At 33.1% G+C, this 24,480-nt stretch overlaps 1 protein-coding gene across 1 annotated transcript; it reads left to right on the top strand.

Moving 5' to 3' along the window:
• The first annotated feature begins 1,460 nt into the window (after positions 1–1,460).
• On the top strand, positions 1,461–15,705 carry LOC129284550 (protein PHYTOCHROME KINASE SUBSTRATE 1-like). Its single transcript, XM_054920063.1, has 2 exons — positions 1,461–1,530; positions 14,097–15,705. Exon 2 carries the CDS (start codon positions 14,253–14,255, stop codon positions 15,498–15,500), a length of 1,248 nt encoding a protein of 415 aa, XP_054776038.1. The 5' UTR covers positions 1,461–1,530; positions 14,097–14,252; the 3' UTR covers positions 15,501–15,705.
• The last annotated feature ends 8,775 nt before the right edge of the window (positions 15,706–24,480 follow it).

The raw sequence follows: 24,480 nt of genomic DNA, 5'->3' as shown, positions 1-24,480 counted from the left end.
GAAAGAATGATACTTCTTTGGTTTGACTTGAAAGAATGTGAGGGGAGGAATTTTAAGGGCAACTTAAGATGATAGTGTTGTTATTAAGATAATAATGTCAAACTATTTTAGTTAAAAGCCTTCCTTCCAAAAGTTCTTGTTGTTTGAGGAGAGAGTAGGCCTCTCTTTTATTAAAAATTAGCTAACCAAATAAGGGAAAGGGAGTATTGATAATTAAATTGGTCATTAAACCAATCAAAATACTGGTTCAATAGTTGATAAGCAAAACTATAGTTAAACCATGATCGGATTAGTGTTACACAAAATATTTTATTAAACTATCAAAATGCTAGTTTAATGGTTCACCAATTTAATCAGGTGAGTTGATCTAGATTTTCATATTATGATGTCAAACTGCTCAAAGTGACATGAATAAATATTAAGTGAAATAATAAATTTGAATGTGAGATTGAAAAGAGATCCTCCTACATATTCCAGAACTTGGCTTGCAAAACTAGGAAACCCCACAAGAAATTGTACAACGTCGCAAGGGAATGCAATATTATCTGCTTCTAAGCTCCAAAATCACGAGGATTGATCATTCATAAAACGTCCGAAAAGGTCCCATGGTCTTTCAAGACCATAGAGAGGTTTAACATATTGATAATCTTAGAAAAGTAATGAGCCCATGAGTTGGCTCCTTCAATGGGATTTAGATTCAGCGTCACTGAATTTAGTAACTGGTGGTGAGACTGAGAACGCATCCCAGCTCTTTGTTCACTAAATCCAAATCTTTTGGAGTGATCTCATAGATATTTTCAAAATTATTTATCTTGCGCATTTTCAAACAAAAAATTTGGTCCATGTGAATATTCAAATTTTATTAGTAGTAAAGTGACATTTGGTAGCAAGGAAGAAAAGAGATTATGCAATTATAATTATTACTAAAAACATTTAATTATTTTAGTACGGGGTATGCAAATAATTTCCTACCTTCACAATTTTTCTTCATCCTGTTTTTCATTTCAATCCAGGCATCAAATGGGTCTAAACTTTTTGGCACTTCCAGTTGCATACACAAAGGAGCCCACAGATCAAAATGGTTTTCTTTTTTCAAGGGTTTTTTTTATTTTAAAGTAGCTTTTTCTGTCCCCCTTTTTTCTAGGATTTTCTTATGGGAGCTTTTCTCTCTTCGTCAGTGGGAGTATTTTTCGCAACCTTTGTTCTCCAATGCCTCTCTTGCCACCTACTGTGAGAGAGTTGCCTAGCGTGAGCGGGTGTATGGTTGGTTTTTTTTTTTTTTTTGTCTCTTTTTGTTGGCGTGTGTTGTTTCATCCTTCGATTTAAGTTGCCGAAAATTGAATGGAGATTCCATTAGCGTTAGTGAGGCAGAGGTTGTCTATCCAAAGGAAAGACAATTTGCACGATGGTTAATCTTGGGTTTTGTGACTTATTCTTGCAGGCTAAGAGGCATAAGATTTGTTCAACATGGATTTTGATGATTTTGCGTTTGTTGGTGGGTGTCTCATCTTGGGCTTCTCAATTTGACAGGTAGTGGTTTGCTATCTTTGCTAATGGTTTTGGTTTTCTCTATGTGGAATCTGATATATGGAAGTGGTAAATCTACTATATGGTTAGTTGTTATTGTTTACAACTTTACAAAGGGATGAGACCATTGGTATGATTTTAATCTCTTGGAGTTTTCATAGAAGCAACGACGTTTCTTACTTTCTAGTTTTGTTTTAAGTTTGGGATGATCCTGGTTGTGTTGTTCTTTTCTTTGTTTGCACTGCCTTGTATAAAGTATTAGGTTTTTGTTGTTGTGTTGCTATTGCTCTTATTTGTATTTTATTTGTTGTACTTGATTTGTTTCAACCCTTCAATTGTCAATGATATTTTATGTTTCTAGGGGGAAGATCAAAGTAGTGGAGTTAGTACCATTCCCCTTGTTAGTTTTGTTAACCTCTAAAATATCATATTATTTCATCACATTTTTCTTAGATTCTAATCTATTTTGGCTCAATTATATATGTTTTTATTGCCCAAATTAGGAAAATGTGCATTTTCTTTTGGGTTTGTATTTTTAGCTTTGATTTGATATTTTTAGCTTAATTACATGTTATTTTGGTTGAAGTTTTGATTAGAAGCATTTTTGAAGCTTTGTGGATGTTTTTGGAAGGCTTTTGGATGAAGAAATCAAGCAAAAAAATGAAGAATTTTTGTTAGTTACAAAAACAGTGGAAAATTGCCAAAAATGTCCCAAAATCGTAACTTTTGTTTGCGATTTTTACCGTTGTCAGAAAAATGCTGTGTTTCATTTATCAGAAATTAGTTGGCTATGAAATATATATGCTGAGAGCTCAACCCATAATGCATTCTTCAAACTTTTAAATATATTTGGAGCTTGGGTGTGCTAGGGTTTAGGCATTGGAAGTGCTTGAAGTAAGGAAATAGAATTTTGAATATATTTGGAGCTTCTTTTCTTTGATTTTTTTTATTCCTCTTTCCTTTCCTATATTGTATTCTAAAATGGGTCCAATTATTTTGTATATTTGTAGCTTATGGATAATTATGAGTAGCTAAACTCTTTATTCTGGGGGCAGCACTTGTTGAAGCGAAGGTAGGCATCTCTATCTACAAGCTCTACCTTGCACTGTCGTTGGGCAGTGTGTGGGACAGCTATCTAGTTGATAGCCTGCTAATCTAGCATCTCCACACTAATATGGGGGATAGCCCTCGAGGGATGCACTAGCTCAATCCAAATTAGCTTGCCACTAGTTGAGGATGAGAAGACTCTAAGTAGACCTTTAGAGACTTGGAGGAGGAGCTAGTGTATGGCAACCACATCTTTCTAGGAGTAGTAGCTAAGAGGAAAACCTCATCCCTTAATAATACGGCAGGCTTATTGTTCCAATCCACCAGATATCTATACCAAGGGGGAAGGTGGCAGTTTGGAATGTTTAAAGCCTTCAAGGTCCTTTGTAAGGACCAGCTTTACTAATTGAAGAACTCAAAAAAGTTCTTTGAGTTGATTAGCGGATGACCACCTAGAAGGTAGGTGAAGGGGTGGTTGGCATAGGAATCTTCAAGGAAAGGTTCTCGACAGAGAAGAGGGAAGAAAGCACTAGTACAAAAATGACTTTTTACAGTGGTTAAAAATGATTTTTTACAGCAGTTAAAGAGGCAATGTTGTTCCAGGGGGTGTAGAAAGTCTATCTTTTTACATCGATTATAAACCTGATGTAAAAATTAAATTTTTTACATTGGTTATAAAGCCAATGTTGAAAATTATATACAAGAAAATAAAAAAATTTACTTTAACTTTTAACACGGGTTGGGCTCCCAACTGGTGTTAAAAGTGTACTTTTTACACCGGTTATTACCATAACTGATGTAAAAAATATTATATTCTACAACGGTTATGGTAATAACCGATGTAAAAAGTATTTTTTTATACTATATTCATTTTATCAATTTTACCCATTCCTGTGCATAAAAATTGCCAAATCAAATAGCTCAATTAATTTACAATTGTTTATCAAGTAGTTATTAACTATACAAAGCTATTTAACTATTAAAAAACTAATAATTATCTAAATTGTCAAAATTGCCATTCCTATGCATAAAAATTGCCAAATCAGATAGCTCAATTTATTTACAATTGTTTATCAAGTATTTATCAACTATACAAAATTATTTAACTATTAGAAAAACTAATAATTGTCTAAATTGTGTCAACTATCAAAATTAAAATATGTCTAAAAGTAACAAAAAACCTCACAAGTTCTCTACAAAATAGGTTGCCTAACGTATGCGAATGTCTTCAATTTCAACTTTAGAAAATGCATCCGAATTGTCGAACATCTAAAATTTGATTCATAAAATAGGCATATTAATCAATCTGAAATAACATAATAAAATAAAACTTTTAAAAATATATTTATCTCTTTTGAAAATTCGGTCATGCCTAATGTGATAATATTGAGCATGTATCTCATGACATATAGACTGCACAAGTTCGTCATCACCAGTTGTCTATGACTCTGTATAAGAACAAATCATAAAAAATTAGTAAGAAATCTTAATAATTGAACATATTAATAAAGTATAGCATCACCTTTGGCTCAATCCATGTGGGATCCTTGAGCTCATGTCCATGCTTTTATAAGACTACATTTTGATATGTTCTCATTGCCCTATGATCAATATTACCAAGTTAGTAAAAATATTCAAAAAAAAATTAAATTAAATAGTTTAGTAAAAGTATTCTTACAAGTCTATTGTCTTCTTCATTTCTTTCCCAAGTTTGTAATAGAGGGAGCATAAAAAGATGATAGTGTTGCTCTTCATTGAAAGAACAAATAACTGCCAATGGTCCCTGCTAAACATGATACAAGTTAAAGTAAATCCATATTGAAAAACTATTAATTATAAATTGATCCTTACGAGTGCACATATAGAGCCATAAAAACGTCCTTTTTGACTTCACATATTCTCTGTTGGAGGTACACGGCCCTCAAAATCTGGAGTATTACCTTTCTCTATCATGTGATGAGGGCAAAGGAATCCAAACTTATCACCTTTTCCCGATGTAATGCACAAATGATGAAGATACCTACAACAATGCAATTATATTAGTTTACTAAACTTGATGATTAAGTTTACTTACAACAATGCAATTATATTAAAGAAAAATATACTTACATCATAAATAGTTCAATGTGTGGTGTAGTAAGCTGATTATTCGATAGAAGTCGAATCAAATCTTCCCGTTCAATTGTCACTATCATGTCTTTCTTACCCACAACCTTCGAATGCATTTCTAAACTCTTGAATTCGAATGATAAATCATACGCCATTAAGATCATTCACTGATGCGGAGTCAATGAGGGTTGTGGAAGCTTTAGGAGATTCAACGAGGAAAGCTTCTACATAATAAAAAGGCAAGAAATAGTTAATAAAAAACATATATTAAGAAGTTGCTACATAATAAAAATTCATGAAATTTCGTACCACAGCTTGAACCAGATTCACAAGTCTCTTGGTTCATAGGATAAAATTGCCAATAGCTTTAACCACAGTCTTTACCTTATCAGTAGGGAATGGAACCAAAGCATTTGGCACTTTTGGATTTGCAACCACCACTCTTACTTGATCATCTTGAATTTGCTTGTGGTGGATGGTTGACCCCAAGCTGTAGATACTACCAAGAGCAACCAAGCATTTATCAAGATCTTCTAGAAATATCTCACATGGTTCACCAATTTTTTGCTTGAACTAATTCACAAAAGTCCTATTATGCTCTTTCAACAACTTTTATTTTGTCATTCTCATTCGATAATTTTTTGCCTTTAAAAGTTCTTTATGAGAAGATATGTAATCTTTAACTTCATCAATATTATTCAAGATATATAAATGTACTTCTTGTAATTCATCATGATTCATGCTCTTCACTGATACTTCACGTGTGCCTTGACCATGTTGCCTTCTCTCATGATGAGATTTAGGAAGTCCAATTGATTCTATACTTGACAAGTAATCAGAACAAAACTCCATAGCTTCTTCAGCAACATATTTCTCAACTATCGATGCTTCAGGTCGATATGGATTCCTCACATACCTTTTTAGTATTTTCATGTATTTCTCAATTGGGTACATTCATCACAAATAAACAGAACCACACAATTTTACCTCCCTTACTAGATGCATTATTAAGTGAACCATAATATCAAAAAATGTAGGAAGAAAGTGCATCTCAAGTTGGCACAAGATAGTATAAGCTTCTTGTTCTAACTCTTCCAGTTTACGGGGATCAATAACTTTACTGCATATAGCATTGAAAAAGAAACAAAGTCTAGTTATTGTAAGTCTTAAATCTTCTTTCAATATGCCTTGAATAGCCAAAGGTAATAGATGTTGCATCAAGACATGGCAATCATGAGATTTTAAGCCTACTAGTTTCAACTCTTTCACAGATACAAGCTTCATAATATTTGAAGAATACCCTAAAGGAACTTTGATTCCATGTAAACACTCACAAAAACTTGTTTTCTCAGATTTGCATAATGTATGAAAGGCTGGGGGACAATAAGTTCGTTTACCTTCTGGTCTTGGGTGTAAGTCTTCTCGTATTCCCATTTCTTTCAAATCCAATCTTGTATTTACACCATCCTTAGTCTTACCTGGTATGTTTAGAAGCATTCCAATAATACTATCACACACATTTTTCTCCACGTGCATAACATCAATACAATACCTTACTTCAAGATTACGCCAATATGGGAGGTCAAAAAAGATAGACCTTTTTTCCATATGCTTTTTGCACTAGTATTCTTTTTAGTCTTACCGAAGACAATATTAATATTTTTCACACGTTCATACACTTGATCCCCAGTCAAAGCATCCAGAGCATCATTGTGTTCTTGGTGACCATGAAAAGCTTTCTTTAATCTAAGATATGGGTAATCTCGTATAAGAAACCTCTAATGGCTAAGGTAGACTGTCTTCCTTCCATGTTGAAGTTGATGGTAGTTTGTGCTTTCTTCACAAATTGGACAAGCTTTATGACCTTTTACGCTATAACCAGACAAATTTTCATATGTAGGAAAATCATTTATAGTACAAAAGATCATAGCATGTAACTTAAAATTCTCCTTCTGATTTGCATCAAACACTTCCACACCTACCTCTCACAACACTTTCAAATCTTTAATCAGAGGTCTTAGGTAAATATCAATATCATTTCCCGGTTGTTTTAGTCCTGGTCAACATGGATAGTATCATGTGCTTTCGTTTCATGCACAACCTAGGTGATAGATTGTAAATCACCAAAAGAACAGGCCATGAACTATGTATACTACTAAGACTACCATAAAGATTTATTCCATTGGTAGAAAGTCCAAGCCTCAAGTTCCCTGCCTTATTGCCAAATTCGGGAAACAATTGATCAATTTTCTTCTATTGAGGAGAATCGGCTGGATGTCAAAGTTTCCATCAGATATCCTCTCATTTGCATGCCACATCAAGTTCTTTGCATCATTAGTATTTGCAAACAAACGCTTGAACCTTGGTATAATTGGAAGATACCATAAGACCTTTGTAGGAGCCCCCTTCTCTTTGTACCGTGGTGCCTCACATTTCAGACACTTTTCCTCCTCTTCAAGCTCTTTTCTGTACAACACACAATCATTAGGATATGCGTGTATTTTTTTATACTTCATACCCATTGGACACAAGATCTTCTTGGCATCATAATAACGATTTGGTAGTGCATTGCCTTTCAGAAACATTATTTGAAGTAACTCTAACAACCATGTGAAACTTTGGTCACTCCACCTAGTTCTTGCCTTTAAGGTAACTAGTTTTAACACCCCAGATAACAAACTAAAATCAGTGTACCCCGGGTATAGAGGCTTCTCTACATTAGTGCGCAAGTTATCATACACATGTGCTCGTTCAAAAGCCTCTTCCCCAACATCACGGATCATGTCCTTTAACCGATCTTCATTCATTTCTACTTCATCATCAAGATTATCAACTCCCACGCATTGAGATGTGTTACTATAATTTTTTAATCGTTCCCATGCTAAATCCATATTGTATAATTTTTGAAAATCCCATCACAAACTAAGTGCTCTCTTATTTCGGCAATACCTAGTCTCCTCTCATTTAAACAATTAACACAAGGACAATAGAACCTTTCACTATTGTCAATAGCATTTTTCTTAGCAAATTCCAAAAATTCTTTCACCCCATTATCATACTCGTCACTCGTTCATCTAGCATTCATCCAACTACGATCCATGTGTCACCTCCTAAAGAATATAACTAATATTATTACCTTCAAACTATTTCAAGAAACTAAGTTTCTAATTAAATTAAGATTTGAAAAATTTTTGGCAGAGTCTCTCCTGAAAATTGGATCTCCCAAGACTTTAAAAAAAAATTACAAGAGAAAATTAATAATTTTAAACCAAATAAATGATCACATACAACAACTTGAGGCCTTATGAAGCCAGTAACAACATTTTCAATAATAATCAATATCATTAAAAACTAAATTTAAGCAAATTAGAGGAAAGAATGAATTCAAAAAAAATTTCAGAGTCTCCCCTAAAAATTGGACTTCCCAAAAGTTTTAGAAAATTTTACACGAGAAAATTAACAATTTTAAACTAAATAAGTGATCACATGCAACAACCTGAGGCTTTATGAAGCCACTAACAGCACTCCCAGCAATAATCAATATCATTAAAAAGTAAATTTAAGCATTATAAAATTTAAAAATTCATATTCAACACATACCTGGGTGGCGACAGCTACAACAACGGCTCAACACTAAAAGAGTAAGGAAGGGAGAAGGAGTGGTAGCAGGGAAGAGGCATTAAGGAGGAGGAGGGGGAGGGGGAGGGGGCTGGGCAGACGAGGGGGAGGGGTGCCGGCGAGGGAATAGAGACGAGGGGGAGGGCGCGAGAGGGAGGAGAACTAAACGGAGAGGAAGGAGACAAGGAATTTAAAAAACACTTTTTACACCGAGTGGACGAGGGGGAGGGCGCGAGAGGGAGGAGAACTAAATGGAGAGGAAGGAGACAAGGAATTTAAAAAACACTTTTTACACCAAGTGCAGCCACTCGGTGTAAAAAGTGTTCTTTTTACATCGGGTGCTCGGCTACCCGATTTAAAAAGTGAGCTTTTTACAGTAGGTGCTTGGCCACCCATTGTAAAAAGTGTTGAATAATTTAATATAATTACAAAAATGCCACCACCTTTATTTTTTACACCGTTTGCCTTTCAACCGATGTAAAAAGTATCCTGTAAATTTTATATTTTGTACTAGTGAAGCCATCGTCCATAGTTTCAAGAACTAGATGGGCCCATGGAAGTTGCTGAAGGGCTTCTTCATCAGCAACTCCCTCATGCCGTCATAAAGGTAGCATAAAAACATCATCCCTAGGGTTATCTGATTGTCACAAAAGGGGGACTCGGCAATCCTCAAGTGTAGCTACACGAATTTTGATCCCCTTAGGGCCAGGATCCACTGGCTCAATAGAATCCAAATGAAGTCTAAATGCTTCGTAAGGTTGATGAGCTTGTTGATCGGCTTCTCAAAGAACAGCTTCATAATCTTTGTATAAGAGCTTGCACTCCTAATCTTACTCTCCAATTTAGCTAAAAGGGGGATGTAGGAGTCATGCCTCTCAGGGATTGCGTAAAAGTTCTCTTATCTAGAGATAGGCAACCTCAGGTGCATGAAGACGTCCCATAAGTTGATGGACATAGACTCAGAATATGAAGGCATTACAGTATGGAGCCTAGAAACTTAAAAGGGCTATCAGAAGGTTGATCAGGATGTCGACATCAGCAAGACAGTTGAATAAGGTCATAGAGACCCATCTCCTTCCACTAGGGCACATAAGTCTACTTTAAGCGTCTTACCCAGTTGATCCAAGCATGAGGAGACTGGGATTAGTTTCTAAGCTTTTGGCAGGGTGACTCAGGAAAAGACGAGGTCATTTAGGCCAAAACCAAATTGTAGATGGAGGTTAGTGGCCATGGATTTAGTTAAGTAAGGGCTGTCATTTCAGACAAGTGAGGTGAAATAGGCAAGAACCCAATGTCACTCATATTAGAGATTTGAAAATTTGAAGGAGAAATATTAGAGAAAAATAAAGAATAGTTAGCATATTTCCCCTAGTAAAATAGAAGGGCTAAACAAGCAAAGTAAAAAGCTTACCAGAAGTTGACGGAATCATAGAATGAAGAATCCTCTTGTGATGAAAATAAAGAAATATCAAAACGAAGGCCTAATCCAAGGGAAATAAGGTTTTTTCTTTAATTAAATACGTACTGTTACAAATTCATCGAGTGAGGCAATAGGATTTCAGATAGTGGCTAGGGAATCAAGTAGACTTTCGGTGGATATGGAAGACAGAGCAGCAGTAGAAGCAGCGACAAAAGTAGAGGAAGCCATTTGAGAGCAAAGGAAAGATTAGAGTAAGGGAGGCAAATGCTTGAATGTCAAGAAACAGCAGAAAGGGCAAGAGAAGTGACTATACAAAGAAATAAGTTTATATTAACAAAAGGTGCTTAGAGATGAAGTGACATTTCAGTTTTTTCAAATATACCATGTGGCTTATGTTATTAGTCACTGGCATGCAGGGGCATTATTTGGGCTAAAATATGAAATGTTGCTTAGATAGGTCACAGGGTTAGTTGGGTTGAGTAATTGAAAAGTTAGGCTCAGTACAAAAAAAGGGGTCGACCTCGAAGCTCTATAAAGGCCATGATAAAATAAACATGCCGAAATCTTGTTAGTTACAAACATTGGACCATTGGCATAAGAAGACACAATCTCGAGTAATTCCAGAATCTGCGGACATCATGCCCAAGTATCTTGGTGAGATGGGTTGATTACCAAAAATGAAGAACACAAATAAAGATCGTGCCATGAGTTTCGCGAGATCCCTGATTCCTTAGCAAAATGTGCTAGGTTTTAAGGGAGAGGCTATCACTACTCTAACATTATAAATAAAAGATGAAAACACAGAAGAAAGACAATCAACATTCAATCAAAGATTTTCATTTTTACACTTTGTAGCCTCTAGTTTTATCGGTTAGTTTTACTTTCAATTTAGACTTGTAACTTCTCGCATTTCAATAAAATCAAATATTTATTTTACTAAAGCCTTGTATATCTTTTACACCTGAGTAAATTATGGTAAGAGAGTTTGGGACTCTTTTGTTATCAATTAAGACTCAGCATTTTTGGCACGCCTGATATTTGTTGTTCATCACAAACAGAATCATTACCATTTCACTTAATGCAACAATAAGTGATGGATCAAAATACATGATGACCCAACAAGACTAAACTAAAATCTCACAAATTACACTCAATTATTGTATCCCAAAAAGCAACATTGAGTATTGTAGAACTAGGAGAGACTTGATAGTTCAGAAACTATAGGTCTAGGAAGATTTAAAATCCTAAACTCACTTGTAATGTAATATTTTCCTTTAATTTTTAAAAACAGTGTAATATCACCCCTACCACAAATGAAAGTTAACTCTAACTATCAGTTAATCAAAAAATTATAAAAAAGAATCTCAAAAATAATAAAAAAATATAGAAAATGACTAAAAATTTTGAAGTCATTTTTTCTAACTTTTTTAATCAACTAATAGTTAAAATTAATATTTGTTAGTGATAAAAAAGTATTATATCATTTTTAAAAGTTTTGAGAAAATATTATACTAAAATCAAGTTTAAAATTTCAGATACACTCCAATACCTATAATTTTAAGGTGAATTTGTTATTTAACTCGAAACTGATCAGTCCCTGTGGAGGTGGCTAGCCAATCCTAATCAAGCTTAGACCTGCCCCCGCTCCCCCTCCTGCGCGTCCCACCACGGCTAGCCAGAACAACACAAGCTCGTGATCCAGTAGCTCCCAGAAGGGACCCCCTCTGTAGTAAAGCCACGATAAGCGGGGTCCGGGGACACTACTTCCCCCATCTAATCTTCTTCTCATTTTTTCTTTTGATGAAGTTTTGTCATTTTTTCAACCTCTCTATATATGGTTCATATAATCATATCAACACTTGGTCATCAATTTTTGTTGTTACTGCGAGCTTCTCTGGTGTGGATGAAATCTCCCCACATCCATTTATCACCAAATTTTCTTGATGATGTCATTGTAATACAGCAACTTGTGACGAGTGTTACAAACTGTTCATGATAAGATATGGTTTTCATGATTTTAATGGATTAGAAGTCTCTAACATGCTTTCCTCTAATACCATTTATAATGTCCTATGCACCTTTCTGACTTTGTTTTCCTTTTTTTTTTTCTTTTTTGAATCGTTAGCTTTTGCATAAAATAAAAAAAAAATTCAATATCTAAAAATGCCAAATTGAAAAAGTTTTGTATTGTTTATTTGATTTTTTTTAAGAGAATATCAAAATTATACATTTGTATCTTTGAAAAACCATTAAAAAAAATTACAAAGCTCTATCATTTTATTTTTTAAATAAAATTGAAAAGGAAAGGCATTATAAAAATTATCTGAGAAAATCAGATTAGAAGCATGGAGGCCCCTAGACCAGATTTTGACATGTTTACGATGGAATAAATAATAGGGTCCTGTAAGATTTGCAGCCTCAAACTTTGTCTATATTGTAAATTTAACAAGGAAACCAGTAATATCAAAGTACCATCTCAGACCCATACAAGAGTCCCAATTGCATTAACTGCATTCTGGCGCAGATTGTTTCCCTTGTCTTTCTTTTCTTATCTTTATTGTTGATCACAAACTTGATCTCATCACTAGCATCTTCTCAATTTGTCTGTTTGAGATGAATTTACTTCAAATGGGGTCATACCCACTTGGTTACTTCCAAAGGTGAAAAGGCAAATCAATAGTCTTTGATATGATGGGACTATAACTTATCTAATCAAGAAGGAAGATATTGAACATGTTTTCATCTCAAGTAGATGTCACTTTCTCCAGAGAATAGACAAATCGTAGGGCTTTTCATATGGCAGCTCAAGTTTAATTTCCAAATTATGGAGGAATCTATAATATATGTTTGCCGAATATTAAAGTATAAGCTTTTAATTTAAGTAAAGCTTGACAATTATTTTTTATCATAACTAGGCACATTTCCCATATATAGCAGCGCACCGAGTTTAAAAAAATGAGCGACATTGTTTATCACCTGTGAACAGTACAACTTGTTATAGTTTTTGTGGGACATATATACTCTCTCTGCGAATCATAATATAAAGTATTTTTTAAAAGCTTTATTCAATACAAAATATAAGATATTGGGTGAATGTTATATATATATATATATATTTCAATTACACCCTTAATTTATTGAGTAATTAATAATGATGTTTTGAAAAGTCAAATATTATATTTATTATACTTAAGGATAAGATTGAAAATATATGAAAATTTTAAAAAATAAAAATTATAACTAACTTTTTTAAAAATATAAATTAATTAATAATGGCTTATATATGATATATAAGAATTATATATATATATATAAATTTTAATTTTTTGGCTACAAAACCAGAGTTTGAACCTGCCATTATCCACACCCACCTCACGCTTGTCACTTGAACTAATCCCATATATATTGATTTAAATGCATTTTCTTATATAAAAGGTTTTTCACACTTGAAAGTCCTAACCTGACTAGATGGTCATGAGAACTTTGGTACCTTGTTAACGATAATTTAATTTTAGGTATTAAGTGAAAGATTAAAAATAATAAGTATAAAATATTAAACTTGGGAGAATGACAAATAAGGACCTCATAAGAATATTAATGTCAAATTAGGGTTTTTCAACACTAATGTTTCCAAATTCATCACTCTTTCTCTCATGTTTTTGTATTAAAAATCTTGATTTAACATTAATTTTCTTACAAGGTCCTTATTTGTCATTCTCCTTATAAACTTTATAAAAAATCTCAATATTTATAAATTATGAACAATATGATTTATTCTTTAGATTCCGCAAATTAAAAAAGTAATTTCTTTCATTTTAATTTATAACAATGTTATCACATGAAAAAAAATAATATGTATGATTAACGTTTATTTTAATTGTTGGGTGATAATGTATTGTTCTTGATATGAAAAGGAAGAAATTTCTCCATGAAAAAAAAAAAAAAAACTGTTGTTGAAGTGTCTATTCAATTAGTCCACTAGGGAAGGTCCCACGTACTTAACACTGAGCATGTTCTAAAAGTCTACTTATAGGGCTACACAAACGGGAGAAAGGCAGACATTCATCCATCCTTAGCTTCTATGAACTGATTGTTGCCTTAACCATTGATAACCTAACAGCTTCACACAAATTTCCATCAAAGTTTGCTCCTTAAGAACCTAGAGTGTCTCCTCTTTCATATGTTCTTGTCCCTTTTGTCCTCAAAAAAGTTCTCATAATACTTGAATTTCCTCACTTTCCTAGGATTATTCCAGTGTCTTTGTCTGTATCTTCTTCTTTCCCTGATTTTTTTTACACTTGAAATTATGCTAAAAGATTCAGTAACTAAGGTTACCATAAAATCAGCTGCTAACCACAGCCTCCATCCCTTGCAGAGTTTGAACTCTGAGAACAAACATAGTCGCTTCCTTGAGACTTCCTTTTCTTCATACTTGGACAGAAATGGAGGAGCTTTTGAGAAAAAAGTTGCAGATTCAAGCAAAAACTTCAACTCCTTTAGCAGCAACAGAGAAGATGATGATCATCTTCACATGGGAAAAAAGAAGGGAGAAGACGAAGAAATTGGGGTATTTTCTGCTGAAAAGTACTTCAATGGAGGAATAATGGAGGATAGTCCAAGTGTTTCAAACAACATGCCTGCCAGAAAGTTTCAGCATCATCATCGTCATCTTCCTCATCAGAAAGAAAAACAAGAAGCAAATCTAGAAGAAACCAGAAAGAGCAAAGTTCCCTCAAGAGGAACTCCCAGTGTTCGTTCTGCATCAAGCTGGAACAGCCAAAGTGCATTACTGAAAACTGCTCTGAAGAATTCTTCAAGGAATGGTAGAAAAAAAGTTCAAGGGAGAAGTCTCATAGCTAATCTTCACTGTAAATGCTACTGTTCTGATAAGGATTCTGTTGATGTCAGAAGCAACAATTCTGGGGAAATCAGCTTCAGCAAAAATAGTGTTTCTTTTGGTGTAGTTCATGAGAAAACGTCATCAAGTCCAAAAAAGTCCTTTGAAACTTTCTATTCTGGGTTGGAAGACCAGCTAGTGAATATCCAACTTCAACCAGAATATGAAGTGGAGAAACCAAGGAAATCACTGGAGGTGTTTGGCTCACCTATAATGGAAACCAGAAGCAAGTCCTTGAGCTTTGATAAAAGGTTCACAAAGCCTTCTTCTTCTTCTTCTTCATGGAATCATCATGCTGCTGCTGCTCCAAAATCAGAAGAAATGGACTTCTCTGCAAATTCAGGTGGGAACTACATTAATGATGCTGCTAGTGATGCAAGTTCAGATCTTTTTGAGATTGAGAGCTTTACAGGAGCCAAATCCAAGCCTTACCTTGCAAGACAAGCATCCGATGCAGCTAACTCGGGCTGTGTCACCCCGACAACTTGCTATGCTCCGAGCGAGGCTAGCATAGAGTGGAGTGTTGTCACTGCTAGTGCAGCAGAATACTCAGTCTTATCAGATTGTGAAGAGCAAAGATCAGTGGCTACCATGAGGAGTCCTATCACAAATACATTTGGTTCTTCAACAAATGGGAAAAGCAAAGCTAATGGAGATATGCAAAGAAGGAAATCTGGAAGTCTCTTGGGCTGCAAGAGTCATAAAGCTGTGAGAGTTGCTGGGGATGCCTTTATCAGACATCAGAAAGCAAGTTCTAACATCCCACAAGTGACAAAGACGGGAAGTTTCGATCCAAGACATGGCGTCCAACATGCTTATGGCTTGCAGCAGCCGAGGCAGAGGTCACACTCTCCGAATGCTTCACAACTCCTGTATGTTTAGTTGAAAGGTTTAGTTCCTTTTGTGTCCTTGCACTATGCTTTTGATGTTTGTTTGATGCGTATTTTCCTTTCAAAATTTGTAGTTGCTTGTTTGAAACTTAATGGAAATGGTTGCTTTGTACGCATAGCTTCCATACCATATCATAGGAACAAAGATGGAATGTGAAATAGATGATAAAGCACTACTTCCAATGTTTTCTCATCAAGCCAAGAGTCTACTTGTATGGTTTTACCTTTATGCTTAGTGTTGAATCTGATTTTAGGATTGAGTTATGAATATTTTGAAGATTGCAATTTTCTTATATTTTTATAATAATAAAAATGATAATAAGAATAAATTATTGAAAAACTATTAGTCAAGAAATCATCAATAAATTAAAATCGAAAAATGTTTGACAGAGTCCTAATAATTTGAAGAATTATCTCTTGAAAAGAAACTACAAACTAGTTCAAAGTGTTAGAAGATTCTCCTAAAAGAGGACAGACCAGCAAGCAAGATTATCTAATAAAGAAGAGACTGAAAAGAAAAGATTTGAACCTTGCATGTAGATGATGCCAAGTCTTAGTATTGATATTTTCAAGGGAAAATATAACTATTGATTGTTGTAATTTTAACATGTTATGGTATAGGTACTTGTAGTTTTGTTTCATTACTTTAGGTTTCTTCAGTTTATCTCGTTTATAACATTAGTTCCTTTATTTTTAAACATTTAAAAGAATGATGAGATGACACTAATAATGTTAAAAAGTATGACCTGTAACTAATGTTGTTAATTTATTCTGAGATGGAATTATAATTCAATAGACTAAAACATGAAAAATGAAACAGAATAAGGTGGACAACACCATTAATTTATAGAATCATAATTCAACTTTAGCACAAATTAATAACATTAGTCATATATTAAAATATTTAAAACCATTATCTCAATCTCATAGTCTTTTTGGGCACATTCAAAAATAAAAGAACTAATATTGCATATGGGATAAACTAGAAGGATCTAGAATAATTAAAAAAATTATAGGAACTTATACCAAAATACATTAAAACTATTAAAATTATAGGGACCGATAGTTATCTTTTCCTATTTTCAATTATATTTTCTTAATGGTCCTTTAAACCACCAAAGAAGGGAAAAAAAAAAGCAACTTAACCATCCTCCACCACACAAAATAATAATAATAATAATAATAATAATAATAATAATAATAATAAAAATAAATAAAATAAAAAAATAAAAAAGAAAAGGAAAGAAACGAAAAAGAAATCTGCAAGGAACAATGAGAGGCGCTTTTTGTATTTCTTAAATCTTCTGCAATGACAAAAGAAATTTATGGCAGAACCGAAGTTTCTTCTTTATGTGAATAATGATGAGGACTTTTAATTGCAAAGTGAATACAAGTTAAAGTTTCTTTCACTATTGAATTGAAGTGCACTGAATATATTTACTGGACAGAATACAACTTTCAAGACTGATGCACACTGATAGAATGTCGTTACAATGACATGCAGCTAACAACAACTGAACCTAAATAAGCACCAAAGCAATGAAGCAAGTGAGCATTCAATTCCTAAACTAACTGATGAATAAGGTGGTCCCTTCTCCTTCAATCTAATCAACAACATATTCTTGTGTCAAGATCAAATGGTCTCAGAATTTATTAGAAATATATTTGATTTACTTAAATATGATTTTACATCACTACACTAACAGTATGATTACACTATTGATAATTTGTCCTTGAAATTTGGTCGAAATTATTTTTATTAATGATTTTGAGAATGTTTTCCCTCACATTGACCTCATGCATGCAGTATTTAAATTGAACCACTGCTGGTTGGGTTGAGTGGTGGGAACTTGATTCCCTTAAATAAGGCTAAAATAGTTTGAACTTCACAAGTGAAAAAATTTCATGGTGGGAGAGTTATTTATAATTGTACTCAACAATATTTGAATTTAACCAATATCATTAGATCTATATATATATATATATATATATTAAGATTTAAATGGCAAATTTGCTTCTAAACTATAGATCCATGAGCGATTGGAACCCTAAAGTTGTTTTTATACAATATTCCTCATCAACATTTCAAAATAGTGCAATCATATCTACACTGTTAACAATATTAACTTGAAGCATTACTTGACAAAAAAGTGACAAAAATGACCTTAAAAATTATAGAAAAGGATTGAGAAAATTTTGATCTTTTTTTTTTGTAAATTTTTGAGTTATTGTTTGTAATTTTTGGATTCTTTTCTCTAATTTTCTTTTTCTTTAATTTTTAAAGTCATTCATGTCATTTTTTAATCAACTAATAGTTAACATTAACTTTTGTTAATAATATGGGCAATATTGTATCATTTTCAAAATCTAAATAGAAATATTAGACTAAAAATGAATTTAGAGTGTTACACACTCTTAGATCTGATCTATAGTTTAAGGCTAAAATTATCTTTTAATCCGATAAATAAATGCCATATAATGTAAGACAAAAAATGAGAAAGACAGTGAAAACATTTTTTCCAATTCAAGATTCAATTCAAATGTTTTTCATTGAAATTCCTAATTAAATAGTATAAGCTTGTTTCTTTTTGTTCTTCTTTTAGAGTTACAAAATGGCTGATAGTGATAGTCACTGATGTTTAATGATATGACCTACGATATTGATTGGTCATAGTTGAAAATAATTTAAAATAATCAAATATACTGTGCTTTAAAATAAAAAAATGAAAATAGCTCTAAGATATTTTTATTTGTTTAGTTTTTTTAAAAAAAGAAATAAGAACGATTTTGAAAACATTATTTAAATTCAAAAACTTGTCCAAATGAATTTTTTATCTTTCTGTTTTTAAAAATATAAAAGAATTTTGAAAAACAAAAATCAAACATGCTCTAATTAAGTTTTCCCAATAACCCTGATTTACAAATACTAATCCTAAATAATCATTACATTGTTAACAAAATTGTCTTCTCATACCGCACTATCACCATTCTCTCCTAATTAATTGGAGTAATTCTTCATGGTCCAGAAATATTTTTTTCCCCCTTGATACAAACCATTTGATATCCAACACTATATATTAATTACAATTCGAGCTAGGTCGTCGGGCACCAATTAGAGGTAGCTCAACCAACATTGTTTACAATCCACAATGTTGAAGTTAAGGTATGTTAAAATCTCTTGTCACATAATCCAACCGTGATTAATAACATGGCTGTTATCAAATTATCATGGTTCATAGGAAAATGGTACTGTTCCTAAAAAATGTAACACATCTGCAACATATTTCCAATGAATGTTACCATTGAAGAAACTGAAGACAAAGCAAGTAAGTAGCTATCGAAGAAACAGAGCTTCATTATATACATTGGCTTGAGGATGCAGCAACCCATGTGAGTGAAGGGGTCAACAAGCTATATTAACTACTGAGAAAGCCAAAGCTATAAATGCCATGAAAAGAAATCATCATATTGAACACAGAAGGCTTGAGCAACCTAGAATGTGGTGGATATTAGGAACAAAATAAATGGACCAATCTAACATACATCAGAATATTTATCAGTTGTCACTGTTAAATGCTTCTGTTTCATATCTATCTCCATTATTTAGTGACTGAAGATAAGTTTTTATGACCACAGAGTAATGGAATGGACACCATAGACCTATGATGGCATTTAATATCTTTTATGCTTAGTGTCCAAATGCTTTCTATTGGAGCCAGAAAGAGCCTATAGACCAGCAAATCTTCTAGCTTTATTTTTCTTTTTTCTTTTTAAAAAAATACATCTCAAATCTAGTTTTACTGGTTTAAATTAAGTATTGTCAGCTAATAACTCGCCCAAAATTATTTCTTTCCTATCTATAAGATTAGATCTTTGGCCTTCTTTAAATTATTAAGTATTCTCCTACCAACCAATGTTGGTGTAAAGCTTCTAGCTTTATTAATAATAATCAGTACAAATAAAAACTTAAGTGACAATAATAGCATAGAGTTGTTAATAATGAATAGGGTTACAAAATTTATCCTAGAAGTTTTTAACCACATGCAACTGATATCCCCAACTTTCAATTGATACAATGTTATTCTAAAAATTTTAAAAATGGTGCCATGTTATAGTAACATTTGACCAACATTGATTGTTATTTTGGGAGTTAAATGGCAATTTTGCCTTAAAAAATTGTCTAAAGGAGTAATTAATATCTTAAACTTTTGATCAGCATAATGTTTTTTGAATTATCAACTTTCATATTAGATTACCCAACAACTCATTATAACCCAATACCGAAAAAGAGTTTAGGTTAAATTATACTAAATGCCTTAAGTCACAATCCAAGCTAATCTAATGAGTCTATATTTGCTCACAGACACTAGTTTGGACTTGCTTATGTGCAAAATAAGTACAAGTTCAAACTTTGCTCAAGAGAAAGCCCATGGAATGCTTAGGGTAGAGTTTGTTTTGTGTTCAACCAACCTCATGTAAGGCTTCTTGTCAAAATCTAGAAATACAATTTTTTTTTTCATTGACAATGGTGCACTTGTCCCCATCATGATAGCAAAAATGCTATCATGATGCCTTTTTGAGATAAACTTCGAAGGCCCACCATTTTCGTATTCGATGTTCGATTGGAGTGATTCAAGCATTTAGGGGAAGCTTATTCAATAAGCTAACTAACGGTATGAGAATTTTAGACACTCAGATGCAATAATTAATTTTTAAAATGATTTTCAAGCATCCAAGTACCTAAAATACAAAACTTATACCATTAACCCATTTTGAGGCTTAAACCAAGTCCAATGGACCAATATACACCTGATTGAACATTTTAACACTTAAAACCAAACATATAATTTGACCACTTAATGCTGGTTTCACCCAATATGGCCAAAGTCACAAAATCACAAACATACACCATTTGGCCTCTATTGCCACATAATACACTACATATACATTATCATCACATGTATACAACATTCCTTACATTTGTATTAGTATTTTAGCCCATTACCACAAAAATTAGCACATATTCACATCATATACAACATTGGGTTAAAATACAAAATATCATAGCATAATACAAGTACAACTAATCAAAATGACATGCATTCCTAGTTGGCAGCTCATGTTATCATCCATTTAAAAACCTGTACACAACTCAAAATAAAATCGATCATTACAAGTATACGTAGAGCTAATCAGCTAATTCTTGCTCAATTCCTTCCCTCGCTCAAACTTGGATAAAACATGTAAAATAATAACCATAGGGTGAGATAAAAATCTTAGTAATTAAGATAAACTACAATATTGATTAACATGCTAAGTTATAAACAAGCTTTAAAACATGCATAACAAACACACCATATACAATTCACCATAATAAAATGCATGATCACTAATCATCTGATTCTCTAACACTCTCGACTAAATTGGTAGGCTATTTCATGGAACCAAACCATATGTATGGTCCCCAAGATCACCATCCATGGTAAGACTACCCAGCCAAGGCATCCTGAACCACTTCTGGACTATAAGTCCCCCTTATTATGAGTAATTAGGGTGTCGTTACTCCAACACTGCATCCTACTGATGTTAAGGAGCATAATCTCTAACTCCACACCTTTCTGGGTAATAAGGAAAGTAAGTCTCCAACACTACATCCTTTTTTGGGCACTAAGGAGAAATATAAGTTACACCCAGAGTCTCAAGGTGCTAGTGCGCCATATGGACTTAATCTCCACTAACTTTATTAGGGTAACCTCCTACCCTCTAACATGCCACATTTCACCACATATCTCCACTTGACCATGCATAAACCAATTTTTAAACCAATATAATGAATCTTACCACTTACTTCAAAAACATGACATTTTACAAACCAATACCTCACTCATTTTCTAAAATATTTAACTTTCATAAAATTTACACATATGTACATAACAAATCACACTAGAACAACTTGAGAATAACTTGTACAAGGTAATAAATAATATAAATCATCTAATTACCTTAACCCTTTTGTTACTAAAAGAGTTATCCATGGTACTAAATCTCCTCATGTTAAGGCAAGCTTCCCCACACCTTAATCTACAACAATAAGTATTATATGTTAATTTTTAATTAATCCAAGCACTAATTGCTACCAATATCACTCCAATTCTTCCACTGTTCGCTCTTATTCTCAACAAAGAAGCTTGTCAAGATTACAATTTATTCACACAATCCCTTCAAGCTTCCCTCTAACCCTATCACAACATAATATTTGATATCTCAACCTGTCACACCTCAAAACCCCATAATTAAGTTAGGGCTTGATCAATTTATACCAAACAACAAATAAGCTTCATATTACCACTTATCCAAGGTTAAGAACTTCAATCAAACCTTTAAATTCACTTGAAGTCTTTAAAACATAGATTGACATCTTAATCTATTCAAAATAGATTCACCTGCTTTCCAAATCTAATGAAAAAGAGATGTAGAGGTAGAAGAGAAAGGTGAGAAATCTACTCAAGATTTTGAAGGCCCAAAAATACTCCCAAATTGAAGCCCAGGCAGTGCTTAAATCTTCCTCATTTGAGTTATAGGCTTTCCCTCACCAAAACTGACTTTTTCTAAAAATTTTTATGTTTTTTGTTTGTGTTGTACCATGAGTCACAGCGTACGACACACAAGCCATGGCTCATGACACAGCAAGCAAAAAGTCATTTTTTCTCCCCTTGAAGCCACCCAATTCAATCCAACTACCATCCTAACTCAATTTAGAGTCAAATATGAGAAAAGTTTCCTTGAGACAAATGAGGTCGAGGGTCACAGCCGAAGGTGTTTTGATAGGATCCTCTTTGTTGATTGTCTTGTAAGCCACATTTGGATTTGAATAGGAGAAATTAGGGTGGTCTCTTCATAAAGTGTTGTAAGTATTAGAATAAGCTCCTTGCCTTTACCTCCCACCATAGAATTGTTTCCTATTATAGATAGCATTCACTTGCTCAAACTTAATAGGAAAATTGCTTTCTACATGCATAGTGAGTCATAAAAAGTACAAGAATAAGGGACAAATGCTTGAGAACTACTTACATTGCTCACTTGAGTCATTTGTGGAGCCAACATTCTCCTAATCTTGGCAGCTAGCAAGTCCACATGTGAATCACTAAGCATTGAGGAACTAGCCATATTCACATTTCTCTTCTCTCTTGTAGCATATTGAGCACCACTTGAGGCCATCTTATCAATTAACTCCTAAGCCTTTAAGGAAGTATGATCAATCAAGCATCCATTACTAGCAGTATCAATGTTAACCTTGTCTCTTCAAATGAAGCCCTTTTAGAAATATTAGGCTAAATTCTTACTAGAAATTTGATGGTCTGAGCATTTAGCCAAAAGTCCTTAGAATCTAGTCCAATACTCATATAGACTCTCATCCTCTCCTTGTTGGACCCTATAGATTTTCTTCCTCAAGTTGATGACCTTGGAATTTGGAAAGAATTTATCCAAGAAGAGTTTTCATAGCTCAGCCCACATGCTCACTTTCACATAAGAAGGGTAGTTGAAATACCACTCCTTTACTAAACCTTTAAGAGAAAATACAAAAGCCTTAGCTTAAACATAATCAACATTTACATGCATAGGCTTCATAGTATCATAAACCAATAGGAGGGTGTACAAAAATCTATGACAATCCTCTCCCAGTAACCCATAAAATTTAGATAATGCATTAATCAAAGAGGGTTTAATTTTAAATTGAACATTAATAGGAGGAACATACATGCTATAAGGGTTATCAAACTAATTAGGTTGAGTTAATTGCCTAATACTCCTCTCCTCTCTAGGATTATGCAAGCCCTTAAATTTATTATTAACATGGCCATCATCATGAAAATTCTCATTCCCATTCCCATATTTCCTTTAGGTCAAGCCCTTATTATGCACATGCTCATGCCCTAAGATACCTTCCGTTGTTGAATTACAAACTAAATGAGAATCAAGAATAGGTTGTGATCTTCTCAACATTGAAATAGTCCTTTTAATTTGTGGATCTAAGTCAACAAAAAGAGGCATGTTTCCTTTAGGTCATGCATTAATCAACCTCAAGAAAATTAAGAACAAAGAACAAGCTAAGCTAAAATGCAAATCAAAAAGACACAATTCAAAACACATAAAAGCAAGAGATTTTTTTAATAAACTCAATAGAAACAAAATGAACAAACACGATTAAAAATAACACCAAATAAGTAGAAAGAGGGTTATAAGTACTCAATCAAGAAGCTTTGGCAATTCTAAAACTCACACAGCAGACTCTCTGGAGATAGTAAATTTATGAATTTTTTAGCAGTTAATCCACACAAGAAATTCCCTTGAAACATTTATGAGAGACATAAGAGATATACAAAAAAAATCAAATAAATATCTCAAATCAAAAGTCCTTCCCAATTGTTCCTAGAATTTTTCACAATGGTCTACAGTTTTGGAGAAATAGAATTTCGTCTAGAAGACCTTCAGATCTTCCAACAAACTTTCAAATAGGAAAATGAAAAAAGTGAAGAAAATTCTAAAAACAAGAAACAAAGATAATACAATAATAAGAAAAATCAAACTAGAATCAATCAATTTTGACACACAAAAAGGGAGATATGCCAGCTCAAAATTGTAATAGTGTTTTGGGAATCCTCTTTAAAGGCTCCCTGGACCTTTTTAGCTTGTAAAAATTCCAAAGGACAATCCCCACGTCCAAAATTGACCAAACTAATTTCAAAACGAAGCTAAGATATATAAATTTCAAATGAAAGAAATTCCAAGTCAAAATTTCCTTAGACTCATTACCATTTGATTTTTTAATTTCAAATAAAGACACTAAAAGTAGAGTATTTTTAGCTCTACACTAAACCAATAAAAATTACACTAAATTTTTTCTTCATTTTTTTCAAAATAGAATAAAAACACACAAAAACAGAAATATTCGTGATTTTTCTAAAAATTTT

The sequence above is a fragment of the Prosopis cineraria genome, unplaced genomic scaffold, assembly GCF_029017545.1.
Source record: "Prosopis cineraria cultivar Desert tree isolate PC_DT_omini unplaced genomic scaffold, ASM2901754v1 PC10, whole genome shotgun sequence".
NCBI classification, from domain to species: domain Eukaryota; kingdom Viridiplantae; phylum Streptophyta; class Magnoliopsida; order Fabales; family Fabaceae; genus Prosopis; species Prosopis cineraria.
The sequence above is the reverse complement of the archived record's forward strand: the minus strand, read 5'-3'. Positions and strand labels throughout refer to the sequence as shown.

Excerpts from the sequence above, each read along its gene's own strand:
- LOC129284550 (XM_054920063.1), top strand. The coding sequence starts at position 14,253 with ATGGGAAAAAAGAAGGGAGAAGACGAAGAAATTGGGGTATTTTCTGCT.